This window comes from Neovison vison, chromosome 7 (genome assembly GCF_020171115.1).
Source record: "Neovison vison isolate M4711 chromosome 7, ASM_NN_V1, whole genome shotgun sequence".
NCBI lineage: Eukaryota > Metazoa > Chordata > Mammalia > Carnivora > Mustelidae > Neogale > Neogale vison.
In genome coordinates this window covers 102,524,929-102,540,762 of record NC_058097.1, presented here as the reverse complement: position 1 = coordinate 102,540,762, position 15,834 = coordinate 102,524,929, and the positions used below count along the sequence as shown (strand labels likewise).

The window sequence follows — 15,834 nt, the reverse complement described above, 5'->3', positions numbered from 1 at the left end:
TGGTCGCAGAGGCGGCGGCTCTGGGGTTCAGGACCCAGCAGTGATGCCACCCAGGCCCCCCAGGAATTCTGTACCTCCTCTTTGACAGTGCCAAACTCAGGATCCAGCGCTTTGAAGTGGTACCGGTGATTTCCCTCCCGGTCAATAGCTGCTTTAAAATCCTTCAGTGTCACCTCCCCCAACCTGCAACAAAAGGCAAGAGCACTGACGTAGACTGCGTCTCATTAGGCTGGGAAGATGAGAGGTTACCTTAAAGCCAGGTCCCTGCCAAAGACTCTCCAGGCAGAAATGACATGGCCTTGTTAGGTCCCCGCCCCTGGGAACCCAGACAATTCTACCGCAGAGGTTAGGGAGCCACCAAGAGGGAAGAAGAATAGCATTACGGACAGGGTGCTCTGAGAATTTAAAATAGATGTTTGTGTTCCAGCAGCAGCCAGATCGCTTTTGTCTGTTTTACTCTGGAAATCAGACACCATAAGATCTCTGAAATCTAATTGGCTGAACTATCAATACGTCTAAGTTCTCTTGATTTCCTTCTTTGCAACAATATTCCATCTCTTTAGGCTGATAAAATTAAGTCAGACATCACCATCTTCATCTTTCTAGCTTCAGAAAGCTCCCTGTTAGCCCAGACCAACTAAGCAAACTCTCCAGGGGAGGGACAACCTATTACCTCTCTCAGCTGCTGGTTCCAGAGTTTAAAAAGTCTTTCTTTCAAAGCCACTTATTTACCTTACAAGGGAGTATAAAGGAATGTTTGAAGGTTTTTAACATGAATTCTCAATTGCTTAGATGCAATCATCAAACAGGACGGAGATCGATGAGTAACAGCCCTGGAGGGCCAGGCTGCAACCCATGCCTACCAACGGGAGCTGTTTTGAACCCTTAAAAAACGATTTTTCCTAACTCAGAACATAACTGTGCATCAGGTTTGGAAGCACCATTACTGCGTCTGTACTTTGCAGCAGATCATGACCTGTCCCTTACAACGCCACTGGTTAGCGGTGACACTGCAAAGAGGATCCCGATCTATATTCGTCCTACACCATACTGTTCCTCAAACGCCTCTCAGCTCGTTCAGTGGGAGGTAACCCCTGAGCCCGCCTCCTGTCACTACTTTGTCCTTTCAAAACGTGAAAGAGAAATCGCGATCCTGGAATCTCACCTCTTTGGTATGTTGACCATGAAGGGTGTGAGTGACCGGTCAGTGAAATAAAGCACTTTCGTGCAGGTGCTGCTGACAGCCGGGGAGCTCTGTGAGTGAGGCAACCCTGCAGTTGGAGAGAGACGCCGAGGTCAGAGCTTGCTCCCAACCCCGCCTCATTCCCAGTCATTCGAAATGTTCCAGGAGCACGAAGGTGCCTGGGGTCACAGCGCAGCCTCCACACCATTGCAAAACACCAGCCACGTCTGTGGGGTGTGATCCACGGGAAGTCACCCCTAGAGCCACAAAGCCAGGAGGAGGTGCTTTGGGCACGGACACTATCATGAGGCCGCCACTTCTCACCCATTCCAGGTACTTCTCCCAGAGAACAACGAGGATCCCGACAGGCAGTGTTGCTCAGAGTCAAAAGAGGTCAAAGAAGCCAGGCAAGATCTCAACTACTAAGGGAGAAGGGACACAGAGAAGGAGGCACAGACATTGCCAACTTGTAGATGGTGTAGAGAACACCCACGCAATTCATGGAGAAACGTGAGCAGGAGCAAGAACCACAGAGCAAAGTGACCTTAGAAACTCGGATCCCAAGGGACTTCATGCTCATGGTTTGTTTGGTTTTTATTTAAGATTTTATTTATTCATCTGACAAAGAGAGAAAGAAAGCACACAAGCACAAGCAGAGGGAGAGGCAGGCAGAGGGAGAGGGAGAAGCAGGATTCCCACAGAGCAGGGAGCCCGATGCAGGGCTGGACCCGGGACCCTGGGATCGTGACCTGAGCTGAAATTAAGAGTCAGCGGCTTAACCAACTGAGCCACCCAGGCCAGGTGCCCCAGTCCCATGGTTTTTGACTCAGATTCCTTGGTCTGCATCTTCTCTACGCTTTATACCGGTACTTATTAAAAATTTTAATTAAGGAGTACTTACGATTATGCCTTTAATAGGAGAAAAGACTAAGAAATTTTTATCGTAAGAACCAAAAAACAGTAATTACTGTACCTTATAATCTGATTGATTTGTTATAATACTAAAATCTCCATTGCCATCCTATCTCCATATATTTTCTTAACTTATTCTCGGTATTTCAGCATCCTTGTCATACGAGTTTACTCTCAAGTAGATACTGATTGACTCGTAACAGTATTTTTCTTGCTTTTGTGGATGTCTTATAATTTCTTACTGAATATTAGACATCATGTATATGACGGCAGAGAGTGACTTACCAAATATTTATGCTTAGAAATAGGACCACTGCTCGTTCTGCCAGGCCATAGTAGGAGGGACAGTTAATCTGGACTGCAATTGAGCTGGGATTGGGATTTTTGTTCAGGTTACCTTTGGGGCACCACCATCTTCAAATCCCTGTAGAGTTATGTTTAGGAGCTGGATTGCTGGAGGGTTTTTCTTCAATGTTCCTCCATCTTCAGCTTTAGACTTTACTTGTGAGCCTGCGCCCGAGTCAATCTCTACACTTGTGCCTTCCCACAGCAAGCTGGTGTTGCTTCTTACCCAGTGCTTGGACATCCAGCAGCTGGCAACGAGGGGAGCTTCTCTGTGGTCATGACCCAACCTCACTCTTGAGGGTGGGGCATTCACAATGGTCCTACTCTTCTTCCCCCAAGGGTAGGCAACCTCTAAGATATGAGCCCAAGACAGTGTCCTACCAGTCTCCCAGGCACAGACAGTTCTTTTTTCCTTTTGCCTTCCCTTGCCAAAATAAGTCTTCACCTTTGCCTGGGACAAGGAGGGAGGAGAAAACTGATTTGCTGCCCTTCCCTACTGGCTTAAGGCTTTTGTTCCTTAAAGAAGAATGCTTCATGCTTTTCCTTTCGTGGCAGCTGCCCGGGCCTCCACCACCAAGATAGGTTTTCCTTGGACTCTGTCCCCACAACCAGTATTTTTCATAAGCACCCAATGGAGGTCCATAAAGAGCCTGCGAGTGGGTGCAAACTCCCCTTGCTTCTGTGGCCCCGAGGGTTCCTATCCTCTCTGCTTAGCCTTAAGCAATTACAATCCTAGCCGAATTCTTTCCTGTTCATATGGTGGGGCCATCTTCCTCCCACAAGTGCACCAGTGCTTGCATCCAGTCTCTCCTTGGAGGCATCACTTTGTACTCAGGCTCGTTGGTTGCTTTATGACCTCATCTCTCTCGTGGATTCAAGAAAGTGAAAGTTATGATTTCTTTTAGATGACTCAACTTTGTCTTATTGTTAGGGAAGGAGCCTTCTATATCTTAGGCAGAGGTTGGAAATTATTTTTCTTAACTTTTTAAATTTATTTTTATTTATGGGGGGGGCAAAAAGGTGATTTTTATTAAAGCATGGGGACAGGACCCGTGGGCAGAAAGAGCTGCCTAACTTACTTTTTAAAAATAGAGGTAAAATTCACATAACACAAAACTAACCATTTTAACCATTCAAAGTGTACAATTCAGAGGCATTTAGTACATTCAGTGTTATGTCACTGTAACTACTATCTAGTTGTAGAACGTCTTATTATCCCAAAAGGAAACTTCATACTCATTAAGCAGTCCCTCCTTCCTAATCTTGGCATCTGTCTGATGTACTCACTGGTTGTTTCTCTGGGATCTGCCTATTCTGGGCATTTCATATAAAAGGATTCATCCAATTTATACTCTTTTGTGTCTGGCATCGTTCACTTAGTGTTTTCAAGGTTCATCCATGTTGTAGCATGTATCAGTGCATTGTTTTTTTTACAGCTGGATAATATTCCACCAGATGCACATGCCAGAATTTGTTTAAATATTCATTGGGTGATGGATGAACCTTTGGGTTGTTTCCACCTTCTGGCTTTTGTGAATAATGCTAGGTACATGTGTGTGTGCAAGTTTGTTGTTGTTTTTTTTTTTAAATACCTGTTTTTAATTCTTTGAGTATATACCCAGGAATGGAATTACTGGATCATAGAGTAATTCTGTATTTAAGTTTCTGAGGAACCACTAAACTGTTTTTCACAGCAACTGTACCATCTGACATCCCCACCAACAATGTCTGGGACCTCCCCCTCAACATTTATTTTCCATTCCTTTAGAACTATGGTATTTCACTGTGGTTTTGATGTGCATTCCCTAATGACTCTTGGTTTTACACATCTTTTCATGTGTGGACTGGCTATTTGTTTATCTTTGGAGAAACACTTATTCAAGCCCTTTGCCTGTTTATTAGTGGATTTCTTTGTCTTTTGTTGTCAGTCTGTAAGAGTTCTTTGTATATTCTCTATTCTACAGTCTTATCATATAAATGATTTTTCAAATATTTTCTCCTATGGCCTTTGTCTTTTCACTTTTTTTTTTTTAAGATTTTTATTTATTTATTTGACAGAAGTAGGCAGAGAGGCAGGCAGAGAGAGAGAGAGGAGGAAGCAGGCTCCCCACTGAGCAGAGAGCCTGATGCAGGGCTCGATCCAGGACCCCAGGATCATGACCCGTGCCGAAGGCAGAGGCTTTAACCCACTGAGCCACCCAGGTGCCCGTCTTTTCACTTTCTTGATAGTGTCCTTTGATGCAAAATTTTTTAATTTTGATGAAGTCCCAATTTCCCTATTTTTTCTTCTACTGCTCATGCTTTGCTTTGTTTTTTGTTGCTGACTGAGAATCCAAGGTCATGAGTATTTTCCATGTCTTCTTCCAAGAATTTTACAGTCTTAGCTCTTACATTTACCTCAATGATCCATTTTTTAATGTTTATACATGGTGTGAGGTAGGGGTCCATCTCTTTGCTCTACATCTCTACATGTGCATATACTGTTGTCCAGCACCATTTGTGGAAGAGACTATCTGCTGGTTTAATGACCACAGATGTATAGGTTTTATCTTAACTCTCAATTCTATTCCGCTCATCTACTGTATTACTTTATTTTTTTAAGATTTTATTTTTATTTATTTGAGAGAAACAGAGAGAACACCAGTGGGGTGGGGGGGCAGAGGGAGAGGGAAAAGCAGAATCTCCACTGAGCAGGAAGCCCAATGCAGGGCTCCATCCCAGGACCCTGGGATAAGACCTGAGCCAGAGGCAGACGCTTAACCGACTGAGCCACCCAGGGGCCACTCTACTATATTACTTCTTAAATCCAAAATAATTATTATTGCTTTCCCTTAAGAGTAAAAGGCAAGAAAAGAAGTGGATTCAGAGAAAAGATTACTCTTTCAGGAGATCTGGGTGTGATGAAATGGAGAAAGACAGGGCATAAGCCAGAGGGGAATAATTGGAAGGTATTTTGATACTATAAACATTCGCCTTGCACCTCTCATCTGCCACACACTATGCCATGTTATTTGCACATAATATTTCACTTAATGCTCATAATCCTTCAAAATTATCTCCATTTCAGAAACAAGGAAACTAAAATTCATGGATTTAATTAACTCCCTTGCCCACGATCCACACTCTACTGAGAGCCAAAACTACACCCCCAGATCTGTTTGAGTCCATACTCTGTATTTTTCCCACTCAATTTTGTATCCAGTTTTGAACACAAAGTTTGAAGTGCCATTCTGCCTATAGGGAGATATCCAGTTGTCATTCAAAAATACAGCCCTGGGGCGCCTGGATGGCTCAGTGGGTTAAAGCCTCTGCCTTCAGCTCAGATCATGATCCCAGGGTCCTGGGATCGAGCCCCGCATCAGGCTCTCTGCTCAGTGGGGAGCCTGCTTCCCTTCCTTTCTCTCTGTCTGCCTCTCTGCCTGATTGTGATCTGTCAAATAAATAAATAAAATCTTAAAAAAAAAAAAAAAAGAACAGTCAGTGATTTTTTAGAAGTCAATAGAAGGCAAGGTTTGAAAAGTAACCACTTTGATTAAGGCCAAGAAGGTCAACAGTGATCTGACAAAAAGAACACTAAGTGTGGATTTGCTGAGTAAAAGCCGACTGGTGGCTTGAGTAGTGAATGGGAAGAAAGGATGGAAAAAGATCCCATGTAGACTATTTTTTCAAGGTTTGATGTGGGGGAATAAGAAAAAAAGTCGGTAGATAGGAGGCTAACAAGTTACACAAGCTTTTGTATTTTCAGGAGAGAGATCTTGTAACTGTGAATACAGAAATTAGATTAACTCCGTATATATAAGCAGCTATGAATACTTGCAGTATTTAGGATAAGCACAGCAAATACATAAAAGGATTTTTCCAGGAAGGAAGGAACTTATTAGATTTTTAAAGAAGAATTTCCAAATATTTAGAATTATCTGCATTGGCAATTTATATTAACCTAAAGAAAGTCCTGAAAGGGATGACAAAATACAAAGCCTCTCAAGAAAATAGAAATGAGGGACATCTGGGTGGCTCAGTTGGTTGAACAGCTGCCTTTGGCTCAGGTCATGATCGCAGGGTCCAAGGATCGAGTCTAGCTTCTGGCTCCTTGCTCAGCAGGGAGCCTGCCTCTCCCTCTCCTGGCCGCTCCCCCTGCTTGTGCACACACACTCTCTCTCTCTCTCTGACAAATAAATAAATGAATAAATAAAATCTTTTAAAAAAAATGACTGTTTCAAAACAATACTAAGAAAGAAATTGAAACTAATTCTGGTACTAATATAATTTTTTATTCCCAGTGTAAATCCCTCATTCAAGAAGAAAAGGTATCTGGGGGCTTACATATTATTTTATTTGCCCTACAAAAAACATTTTATCTTTCTTATTGTGCCAATATCTTAAGTGTCTTACTTTAGATTTTGTTTATTAATGTAGCTTTCAAAACTGTATATGTAACAAACGGTTAGCTTTTTACTATTTGGTTTTTGTAGATTATTATGTACTTTTAGATTAGGCCTGGGTAAACCATAAAAGACAAAATGTGGATATTATTAAAGAAAAATGTAACATACGTGGTAAAAGAGAAATTACCAGGCAGGGTAGGTTTCTGGCATGTTTGAAGGAACAGGCAAAGGAATGTAAGGAGAGGGCAGAGAGCAGATTAAATTACTTCTTCAGCGTGGCCACTAGATGGCACAAGTCTTTTGAAAGACCCAAGCCCCCAGTTTTAAGGAAAATCCCAAAGAAATTAAACTTTTTGCCTTCAGGAAGAACTGGAAATTTTCTGTACTATTTGGGACTGTAGGGTGGTTTGTGTGTGTTTCTGTTGTTTTATATTCTGCTGTGTTCGGTGTAAATATTTTGATATTGTATATTTTCCAAAATATCTTTGGAATATCCTGAGCCAGGAGCATCCTGCATGTGCTAAAGGTACTTGGGGTAATGGTGCTGATGACGGCCGGTATGTGTCTTCACATCCTAGAAGTAAGTCGATTCAAGTATTCCTACAGAAGCAATGTAAGAGTGAAGTACCACCATTGGGGTGCCTGAGTGGCTCAGTGGGTTAAAGCCTCTGCCTTTGGCTCAGGTCATGATCCCAGGGTTCTGGGATCGAGCCCCACGTCAGGCTCTCTGCTCTGCAGGGAGCCTGCTTCCTCCTCTCTCTCTCTCTGCCTGCCTCTCTGCCTACTTGTGATCTCTCTCTGTCAAATAAATAAATAAAATCTTAAAAAAAAAAAAGAGCGAAGTACCACAAGAAAAATTCTACTCTCAAAATGTCAGTAGCAAGGGGCGCCTGGGTGGCTCAGAGAGTTAAAGCCTCTGCCTTCCGCTCAGGTCATGATCCCAGGGTCCTAGGATCGAGTCCTGCATCGGGCTCTCTGCTCAGCGGGAAGCCTGCTTCCTCCTCTCTCTCTCTCTGCCTGTCTCTCTGCCTACTTGTGATCTCTGTCAAATAAATAAATAATATTTTTTTAAAAAAATGTCAGTAGCAAGAAAAGTACTAAATTTCTTATCTAATAAGCTAGGAGCCCTTACTGAGCAGTAATGAGTACTTACTTGAATTAGGGGGCCAGGACTCCCGATATTCACTACCTGCTTGAGTTCTGGGTGACTTGCCCCGAACCTGAGAAGTCACACAAAAATACCAAGAGTTATCATCAGCAGGAGAATTTATCCAAGAAATTTAAATCATAAAAATGTACCTGAAATATATACTTTTCTAATCCATCTTCCACAGTATATAAAATTGGACATTATATTCTAATAAGAATGATGTACATTTATAAAAGGCTCTCTAGTCTCCAATGTAGTTTCCCATATATTTCCACATCCAATGCCAAGCTCATTCAGGGGAGAAGAACGGCAAGAAGCAGTAGAGAGAGACTCCCGTGGGCTCAAGAACCACACTTCCTTAAACCCTTATGCAATTTCTAGGAGCAAGAGTTATCACAAACGCCTTTCCTGATGCAGAGTCGGCTCCACTTAGAGGAAAACCTTTGACCATGTCTGTTGGCAAAGCCGTCATCTCAACTAAACTTGATACAACGAAGTTCTTTGGTGCTGGCCCAAGAGAACCGGCCCAGAAAGAGGATTACCCTTCTGTCCGGCTTCTTCTGGGTCTCCATGGCATGCAAGCGCTCCATCAGGCTGGACAGGCCCTGCTCCAGGCTGTCAATGGTGTGGTGCTGAGGGTCGTGGCCGCTGAAGCTGCCGCGCAGGCTGCGGAGCGCGTCGCGAACGAGCTGCAGGTCACTGGTCTGGGGGCAGAAGGAAGGTGCCGCTGAGCTGGCGCGGCCACAGGACTAACCACATCCCCACCGCTGGGCTCAACACCCTACAGCAGAGGCTCCCAGGCTGGATCTTTTATTTCCGAGGGAGGAGGTATGAATGCTAAGAAATTTTCCTTCACAGAAGTGGGCCTATTGTTTGCCCATTGATTATTCACGGCGGACAGCAAGAGTCTCGCATCCTCTGCGCTCGTCAGATGCAGGAATTAGGGAACTGGGGTACAAAAGGCGCGGGGTTGCTGGTGATGGTTAGGCCACTGTTCTGGTTTTAGCTGGAAGTGGGGTCTGCATGCAAATCCTAAGAACCTACCCCTTTGTGAGTGACGGAAGCAGCTCCTTTTCCTGCCACTGGAAGGAGAAAACCATTGCTCTGAGAGTTGTGACTGTTGTAGCTGGTCACCTACGGCAGCAAGAAGTGACACTTGGTGTAAGGGAGAATTCCAAACCGAGATGTCCTCATCTTTCTTACTCACACTTACCACTTCCTGACACAGTATACCATTGTCTGTCTGTTCATGTTGCTCTCAATTAGAATTTAACCCTCATGAGTGCAAAGACCTTTTTCTCCTTTCGTGCCCTGCTGTAACCCCGGTACTTGATACCTGGTTTGCACTGCTGAATGAGGAATGAGCAAAATGGAAGCCTCGGCCGGGGGACCCCTAACCTTGCCTCAGCCTGGCCACGGGCAGGCCTGAAGGCTGCTTCCGCGCCTCCTGACTTCACTTCAGCGAGGAAAAGAATAAGAACAAAGACTAATATTTTGGAGCCTGACTTTGTGCCAAGTGGACTGTCTATTTTCCAGATGAGTCATTTCTTTTTTTTTTCCAGATGAGTCTTCCTTCTTTTTTTTTTTTTCAACAGGTCTTATTTCTAAAGCTCAGAAGTGAAGCAAATTAAGGTCACACAATGGCAACAAGTATGAAAAAGCTGGAATTTGAAACTAGATTTTCTTTGCCTGGAAGCTGCATTCTTATTTTTAAATTTTTAAAGTTTGATTTATTTAAGTATTCTTGATACCCAATGTGGGGCTCGAACTCAAGACCCTGAGATCAAGATATATTGCCTACATATTGCTGCGACTGAGCCAGCCAGGAGCCCCTGGACCCTGCACTCTAAACCCCCTCACCAAATAGCCTCTTTAACCCTACAGATGTGGGAGGGGGGCCCGAAGGGGCAGGTTACCTCATCTGCCTCTCTTTTCATACAGTGAGCCAAAAGGACGTCTTTCTGTTCCAGTTCCCGCTCTAGGTCCACCTACAAGGAAGAGACGACATCAGAAAAAGCTGTCTTCGGGCTGGAGGGGCAGGAAGTCAGTGGGGGCCTCTACTCCCACCTGCTGGTAACTGGCCTCGGAGAGCTTCCGGAGGGCTTCTTCCAGCTTGGCCTGGTGCTGCTGCAGGAGGCGCTCCTTCTGCCCCAGCTCCTTCTGCAACAGAGACAGAGCTTTCAGGTGGGTGCAAAGCCAAGTGTGCTGAACAGCTCACTGCTGGCTGGGCAAGTTCCACCTGAGCAAAGGAGAGGCTCAAGGGGAAGAGTCCTTTCCTCAAGCCACACAGGAAGACATTCCACACCGTAGTGATCTGACACAGTACAGAGGGTTCTTGGAACAGTAAGGCAGAAGGGAACTAGCATTTGCAGGAGGACCGCCACATGGCACGCACGCAGGTTAGACATAAAGGTTGAGATGGAAGTTTGCAGACAACCAGCTCTGTACTCCTTCTCGTAGACATGCTATCTGTTCTTCAGGGTTATGGAATCAAAGGCACCCAGAAGATGTCCTTGCAGAAAGCAGCAATGAGAACAGAGTATTCAGAGCTCTTTGAACAAGAGCAACAACAGATGATCCATAAAAGGTCAAATGGGAATCATTTCCAAACTGATACACATTCTTACTTTATACTCTCCCAAGAGCCTGTTCCGCTCCTCTAGCTTCCTCTGCAGGTCCACCTGCAAGAAGGAAAAGAAAGAATTAACCGGCACAGAGGTATTGTCTGCCATGCCCGGTAGGAAACCAACCACACAGTAACCAGAGCTGATGCTGGCTGTGAGGGCACAGGGCACAGAGTACGCACGACTATGGTGAAAACACACAGCTGCTCTCCGTTTCTTTAGTAAGATAATCAAATGGTAGCACTACGGTTTTGTCTCTGTCTCAGTGTGCTCAAAATTGAAGGGCTCAAGGCCGGAGAGGTATGGGCTTTCAGCCGAGGGCAGAGATGACTCTAACAGGAAGTAAGACTAATTGCAGACATGGAGGACAGGCAGCTCAGAAATAAGCTAAGAGGTCAAGATGGCAGATCGAACTGGACTTCATGCATCCTATTTTGCTCCTGGGGTTCTGTGAGGTCCAAGTTCATTCATGCAGCTCACATTCTGGTTGTGCAGCTCATCTCTGTCCATATTCGCCCTCAGCAGTTCTTGTTTGAGCTGAAGAACAGAGGTGTCCTGTTGGGTCAACCTCTGCTGCAAGGCATCCTGGGAACAAAAGCTCACTCATTACTGTGGTCCCAGTCAATCACTCAACCAGTCATCACTACAAGTTTTAAACCCCTTACTGGTATCCAGCATTAGTTCGGGCAAACTAGGAGACGGAAAGAATATGAGGTCTTGCTGTGAGGAGATGAGCAGGGATTCCTCTGTCCCTCTCCCGATGCTAGCACCCGAAGAAAAGTCCTATCCACTGTCCTACCTAGCTGACTGAAACCCGCTTTCTCCTCCACCTATTACTCAGCCCTACCCTCCACTGCCTTCCTGCCAGCATGATGCCAGAGAGAGAGTTGGTGGCCTTTGGGATCCAACAGACCGAGATTCAAATGACCAGACTATTGCTTGCCTTCATGACGGCGACCATGGACAACGCACTCTCCTCCCACCCTGGCTTCCTCGTCTGTATCTAGGCCATATAAATACTGAGTCTAGATGAGCTCTTTTTCCTTCTTCTTCTCTGCCAAATAACCATCTCTTGAGGACTGCGCCCTACTGCTGCCTGCCACCCCATTCATAGAGAATCCCTGGAATCCCTCTCAGCCTGCTCCCATTGCCTTCCAATGCCTAGTCTAGACCAGGACTGGGATTGTATTTCCATGCTCGGAACTCCTCTTGGACTTATGGTTTCTCTTCCCAGTATCCTATGATCTTACCAGCTTCAGGGTACTGTCTCTCAGCTTAGACACTCTTGGTTCCTACCATGCCTAAGAACTGTGGGATGTACACACTTAAAAAGATGGGCTAGAACAAACTTTTCCAACCATGGTGACCTCACATGGAACTCGGGACTGCAGCTGCACTGCAGTGTGTTTGCCTTGATTTTCCTCTCTTTACAGAATGCAAAGAAAAATGGGGTGGGCTCTGGAGAAGGTGAGGGTCCGTTCTTAAGTACGCTGTCAGCCACGGCAGTATGCGCCAAAGGTCATCCAAGATGCGCTTGGCATTGGCAGTTCAGAGAACTTTTCCCAAAGTGTTAGTAAGTGTTGCATGGGAGAAAAAGCACTTCTGTGATTAATAATTCCAAACTTTTTATGGCAGACTTTCTCAGGTCCTCTAGTATGGGACTCTTCCAGCCTACAGGGCCTTTCTCAAGCTCATCTGAGCATGGAACGCTTTGTTTTCTGACATATCTCAAAGGACCAAGGCTATCAAATATACTCTGACTCTGACAAACGCTGCGGAGCTGTGCTCCAGTCTGCCCGTGAACAGGAGTGTAAGGAAGAGGGGAAGACAGCAGCTTAAGAACATCCTTTCACGTTTCTAAGTATTTATTCAACAGAAGCATTCCCACGGGGGAGAAGCAACATATATTCAAAACTGCTAGCTAGATCACTGTATTAGCAAAAGACTGGAGGTAACGCAAAAGATCATCAACAGGAACTGATTACATGATCAGATAAATATATACTGGCATACTATGCAGCCATAAAAAAGATCTAGGAAGGTTTTTATGTACTGAAATAGAATGATCTCCAAGATATGCTACTAAGTGGAAAAAGAGCAACGTGTGAAGCTGTATGTATAATACACTATAATTGAGGGGAAAATCATATACACACATATTGATTAATAACTGTAAGTTACTGCCAGGAAAGAGAACTAAGTGACTGAGTGGGGGGAGGGGACAGGGCTGGAAGACAGACTTTTCAGGCATGATCTTTTCACACCATCTTCACTTCAAGCCATTAAATACCATTACCTACTCAAACACTAAGTAAATTACATTCTTCTTTAGAACTGAAGAAAACTATAAAAACTGGTTGTTTTTACATATAAAAACTGTGAGGGTGGTACAGAGGGAAGGGACAGTGTAACAAGTCGTAACCGTCAGAAATTAGCCTCAGCAAAACGCTGGTGTTTTCCCCAACATGTCTCACTTCTCATCCACAAAGTGATACTTCCTAGTAGCACTCCATCTGCCCAAGGCTCCTGCAAATGTATACAAGACCCCAGACCCAACCATCCTCCTCCCACCCACGCTCAAGAGTAGGCAGGTTTACCGGGTAGAGTTCATTTAAAAGGTTAAATGTCTTCCTTTTTACCTTTATCCCCTGTAAGTTTCTGGCTTCTTGTTTACATTTTAGCAGCTCCTTCTGCAAACCAAATATAGTTAGATCAGATGGTGGCATCTGGGTTGCATCAGAAGCATTACCTCATTCTGTCAGTAGGAACACAAAACTCAGATAGCCATTCCATGAACAACGAACCCTCTCCTGAGGCAGAAAGCAGATCCGGTCCAGTCAACGGTAAAGGCGACCTCACAGAGACAAGAACGAGACCCATCCTGTCCTTCCCTGTGCTACCCAGGCCCAAATGCGGGTAGAGAAGCGTCTTGTCAAGAAAGAAGATACCACACATTCCCACAGACTCTCATTCCTACAGTTACATTCCTCAGTACATTCCTCTTCACTGACAGGAAAACCTAATCATCATAATCTAGGTCTCCCTTACTGAAACACACAATCATATCTTCACATGCCTACCCCCAGTGTCATGTGTTCGACAAAGGGCTAGAGTCCTTCAGATTCTCCAAGTGGGCATTGTTCTTTATAAACCAAACAAAGACACATTTAGCCCAACAATGAAATACTAATTACCCACCCCTTACAACAGATTAAAGACACGTATATAACTGTCACTAGGGAAGATTTTAGGAGAGGAACACGCATACCCTAGACCCTGCTCTCTTCTTTCCTATTGCATCACATTAAGATTTTGGAATTAACATATCTAAAATAGGAAATTCCTAACATGGGCTCCACAGATGGACTTGAAAGTAATTCTATTAAAAATTCAAGTTAGTGGGGCACCTGGGTGGCTCAGTGGGTTAAGTCGCTGCCTTCGGCTCAGGTCATGATCTCGGGGTCCTGGGATCGAGTCCCACATCGGGCTCTCTGCTCAGCAGGGAGCCTGCTTCCCTTCCTCTCTGTCTGCCTGCTTCTCTGCCTACTTGTGATTTCTGTCTGTCAAATAAATGAATAAAATCTTAAAAAAAAAAAAAATTCAAGTTAGTGAGTGTGTGAGCACATACTTGTGCATATCCTAGAGAGTGCTAATGGCTTTAGTCATATACCTAGGACTCCAAAAAAGTTAAAACCCATTGAACTAGAAGCATTCTGGGAAGAAGTCTTTATAAAGGACCATACTAGACTATGATTAATACTACTATATCATAGTTGAAAGTTGGTAAGATAATACATGTTAAAAGTTCTCATTAAAAGAAAAAAAATGTGTAACTGTGTGGTGGTGGATGTTAACTACATTTATAATGGTGATCATTTCATAATATATACACATATCAAATCAATGTTGTACAGCTGAAATTAATGTAGTATAAATTATTTTAAAATCATCTTAAAAAGACCATACTGGGGGGTACCTGGGTGGCTCATCAGTTAAGCATCTGCCTTTGGCTCAGGTCATGATTTCAGGGTCCTGGGCTCCAGCCCTTAGTCAGGCTCTCTGCTCAGTGGAGAGTCTGCTTTTCCCTCTCCCTCTGACCCACCCCCCCACCTCATGCTCTCATTCACATTCCCTCTCTCTCAAATAAATGACAGATTAAAGACATTCTGCAATTATATCTGCAAATGTATACAAATCCTTGACAAGTGGATGGCAAAAAATTTAAAAAAAAAAGAAAGAAAATAACCATATTGATATTAGACCCATTTTTAATTAAAAAAGAAAAATTATGAAACATTTAAAACACAAAGAAAGGGGAACCAATGACATAGATACCTATTACCACCAAGACTCAAAAGACATTATGTTTTTGCCATACTCAGGACATGTCTCTCTCTTTCAATCAAAGATATAAAACAGACACAGCCAAAGTCCTAAGTCTGCATCCCGTCCCTCATACACGTCACTGTTCTGATGCTGGTGTGTGATATTCCCATAATTTTTTTTCAAAGGGAAAAAGGCACATGTTCTGACATACCTTTAGGTCCTGATTCTCCTCCATACTCTGATCCAGACGACTCTGGATTATAATCTAAATATAAGGCACAAAGAGATGGCTATGCAGCTATGCCGTGAAATTCAGAGGTCATTCATTCAGCAAATATTTACTGGGTTCAGCAAATATTTACTGGGCACCTTTCCAATGTTAGCCTCCTACCTGAATACAGAGAACAGGAAGCAGCCCCTCCTCTCTGGGGGAAGCACAAGGCGGGGAGGGGCAAGGAAAGGACTGTAGATGAAATTCAGACAAGTGCTTGTGTACTAGGTACAGCGGGTCCGAGGAAAAGCAAAGGGATGATAAAATGACTCTTGCCTTGGAGGTAAATTTTATTGTTGCTGTTTTATAGAAAATGAATTAGAGGAGGACAGGAGAGGAATCAGGAAAACCAGCTGGAAGGCTGCTAGCATGCTGGATGGAGGACTGAATTAAGGTCGTGGCTTTGAGAGAGGAGAGAAGTGGATGACAATAATTTAAAGGGGAATGGACAGAGCTGGGTGACCTATCAGACACAGAGGGAAGGGCCAGAAGGATGCAAGGATGATGTTCAGTCGTGGGTATCTGGGGGCGTGGGGAGCGATCAGAAACAGAGTGCAAAGGGACAAGTAGTTTTGGTGGTGGAAAGAGAAAAGCCGTTTAATTTAGGACTCGAGGTAGTGAGAGGTAGTGAGAGGCTT

General features: G+C 44.2%; 1 protein-coding gene across 5 annotated transcripts in view; it reads right to left on the bottom strand.

The window, feature by feature from the left end:
- The window catches only part of DIXDC1 (DIX domain containing 1), a 73,150-nt gene that overhangs the window by 4,474 nt on the left and 52,842 nt on the right, over window positions 1-15,834 (bottom strand). For 4 of the 5 annotated variants that reach the window (XM_044257805.1, XM_044257804.1, XM_044257806.1 and 1 more), the window contains 11 exons: window positions 15,137-15,190; window positions 13,239-13,289; window positions 11,080-11,184; window positions 10,603-10,656; window positions 10,043-10,135; window positions 9,892-9,963; window positions 9,020-9,109; window positions 8,518-8,679; window positions 7,979-8,045; window positions 1,166-1,271; window positions 75-183 (listed from right to left, as the gene is read on the bottom strand). In XM_044257805.1, coding sequence (XP_044113740.1) covers window positions 75-183; window positions 1,166-1,271; window positions 7,979-8,045; window positions 8,518-8,679; window positions 9,020-9,109; window positions 9,892-9,963; window positions 10,043-10,135; window positions 10,603-10,656; window positions 11,080-11,184; window positions 13,239-13,289; window positions 15,137-15,190 — 963 coding nt within the window. The remainder of the gene's footprint in view (window positions 1-74; window positions 184-1,165; window positions 1,272-7,978; window positions 8,046-8,517; window positions 8,680-9,019; window positions 9,110-9,891; window positions 9,964-10,042; window positions 10,136-10,602; window positions 10,657-11,079; window positions 11,185-13,238; window positions 13,290-15,136; window positions 15,191-15,834) is intronic. The other variant, XM_044257807.1, reaches the window with a different exon arrangement.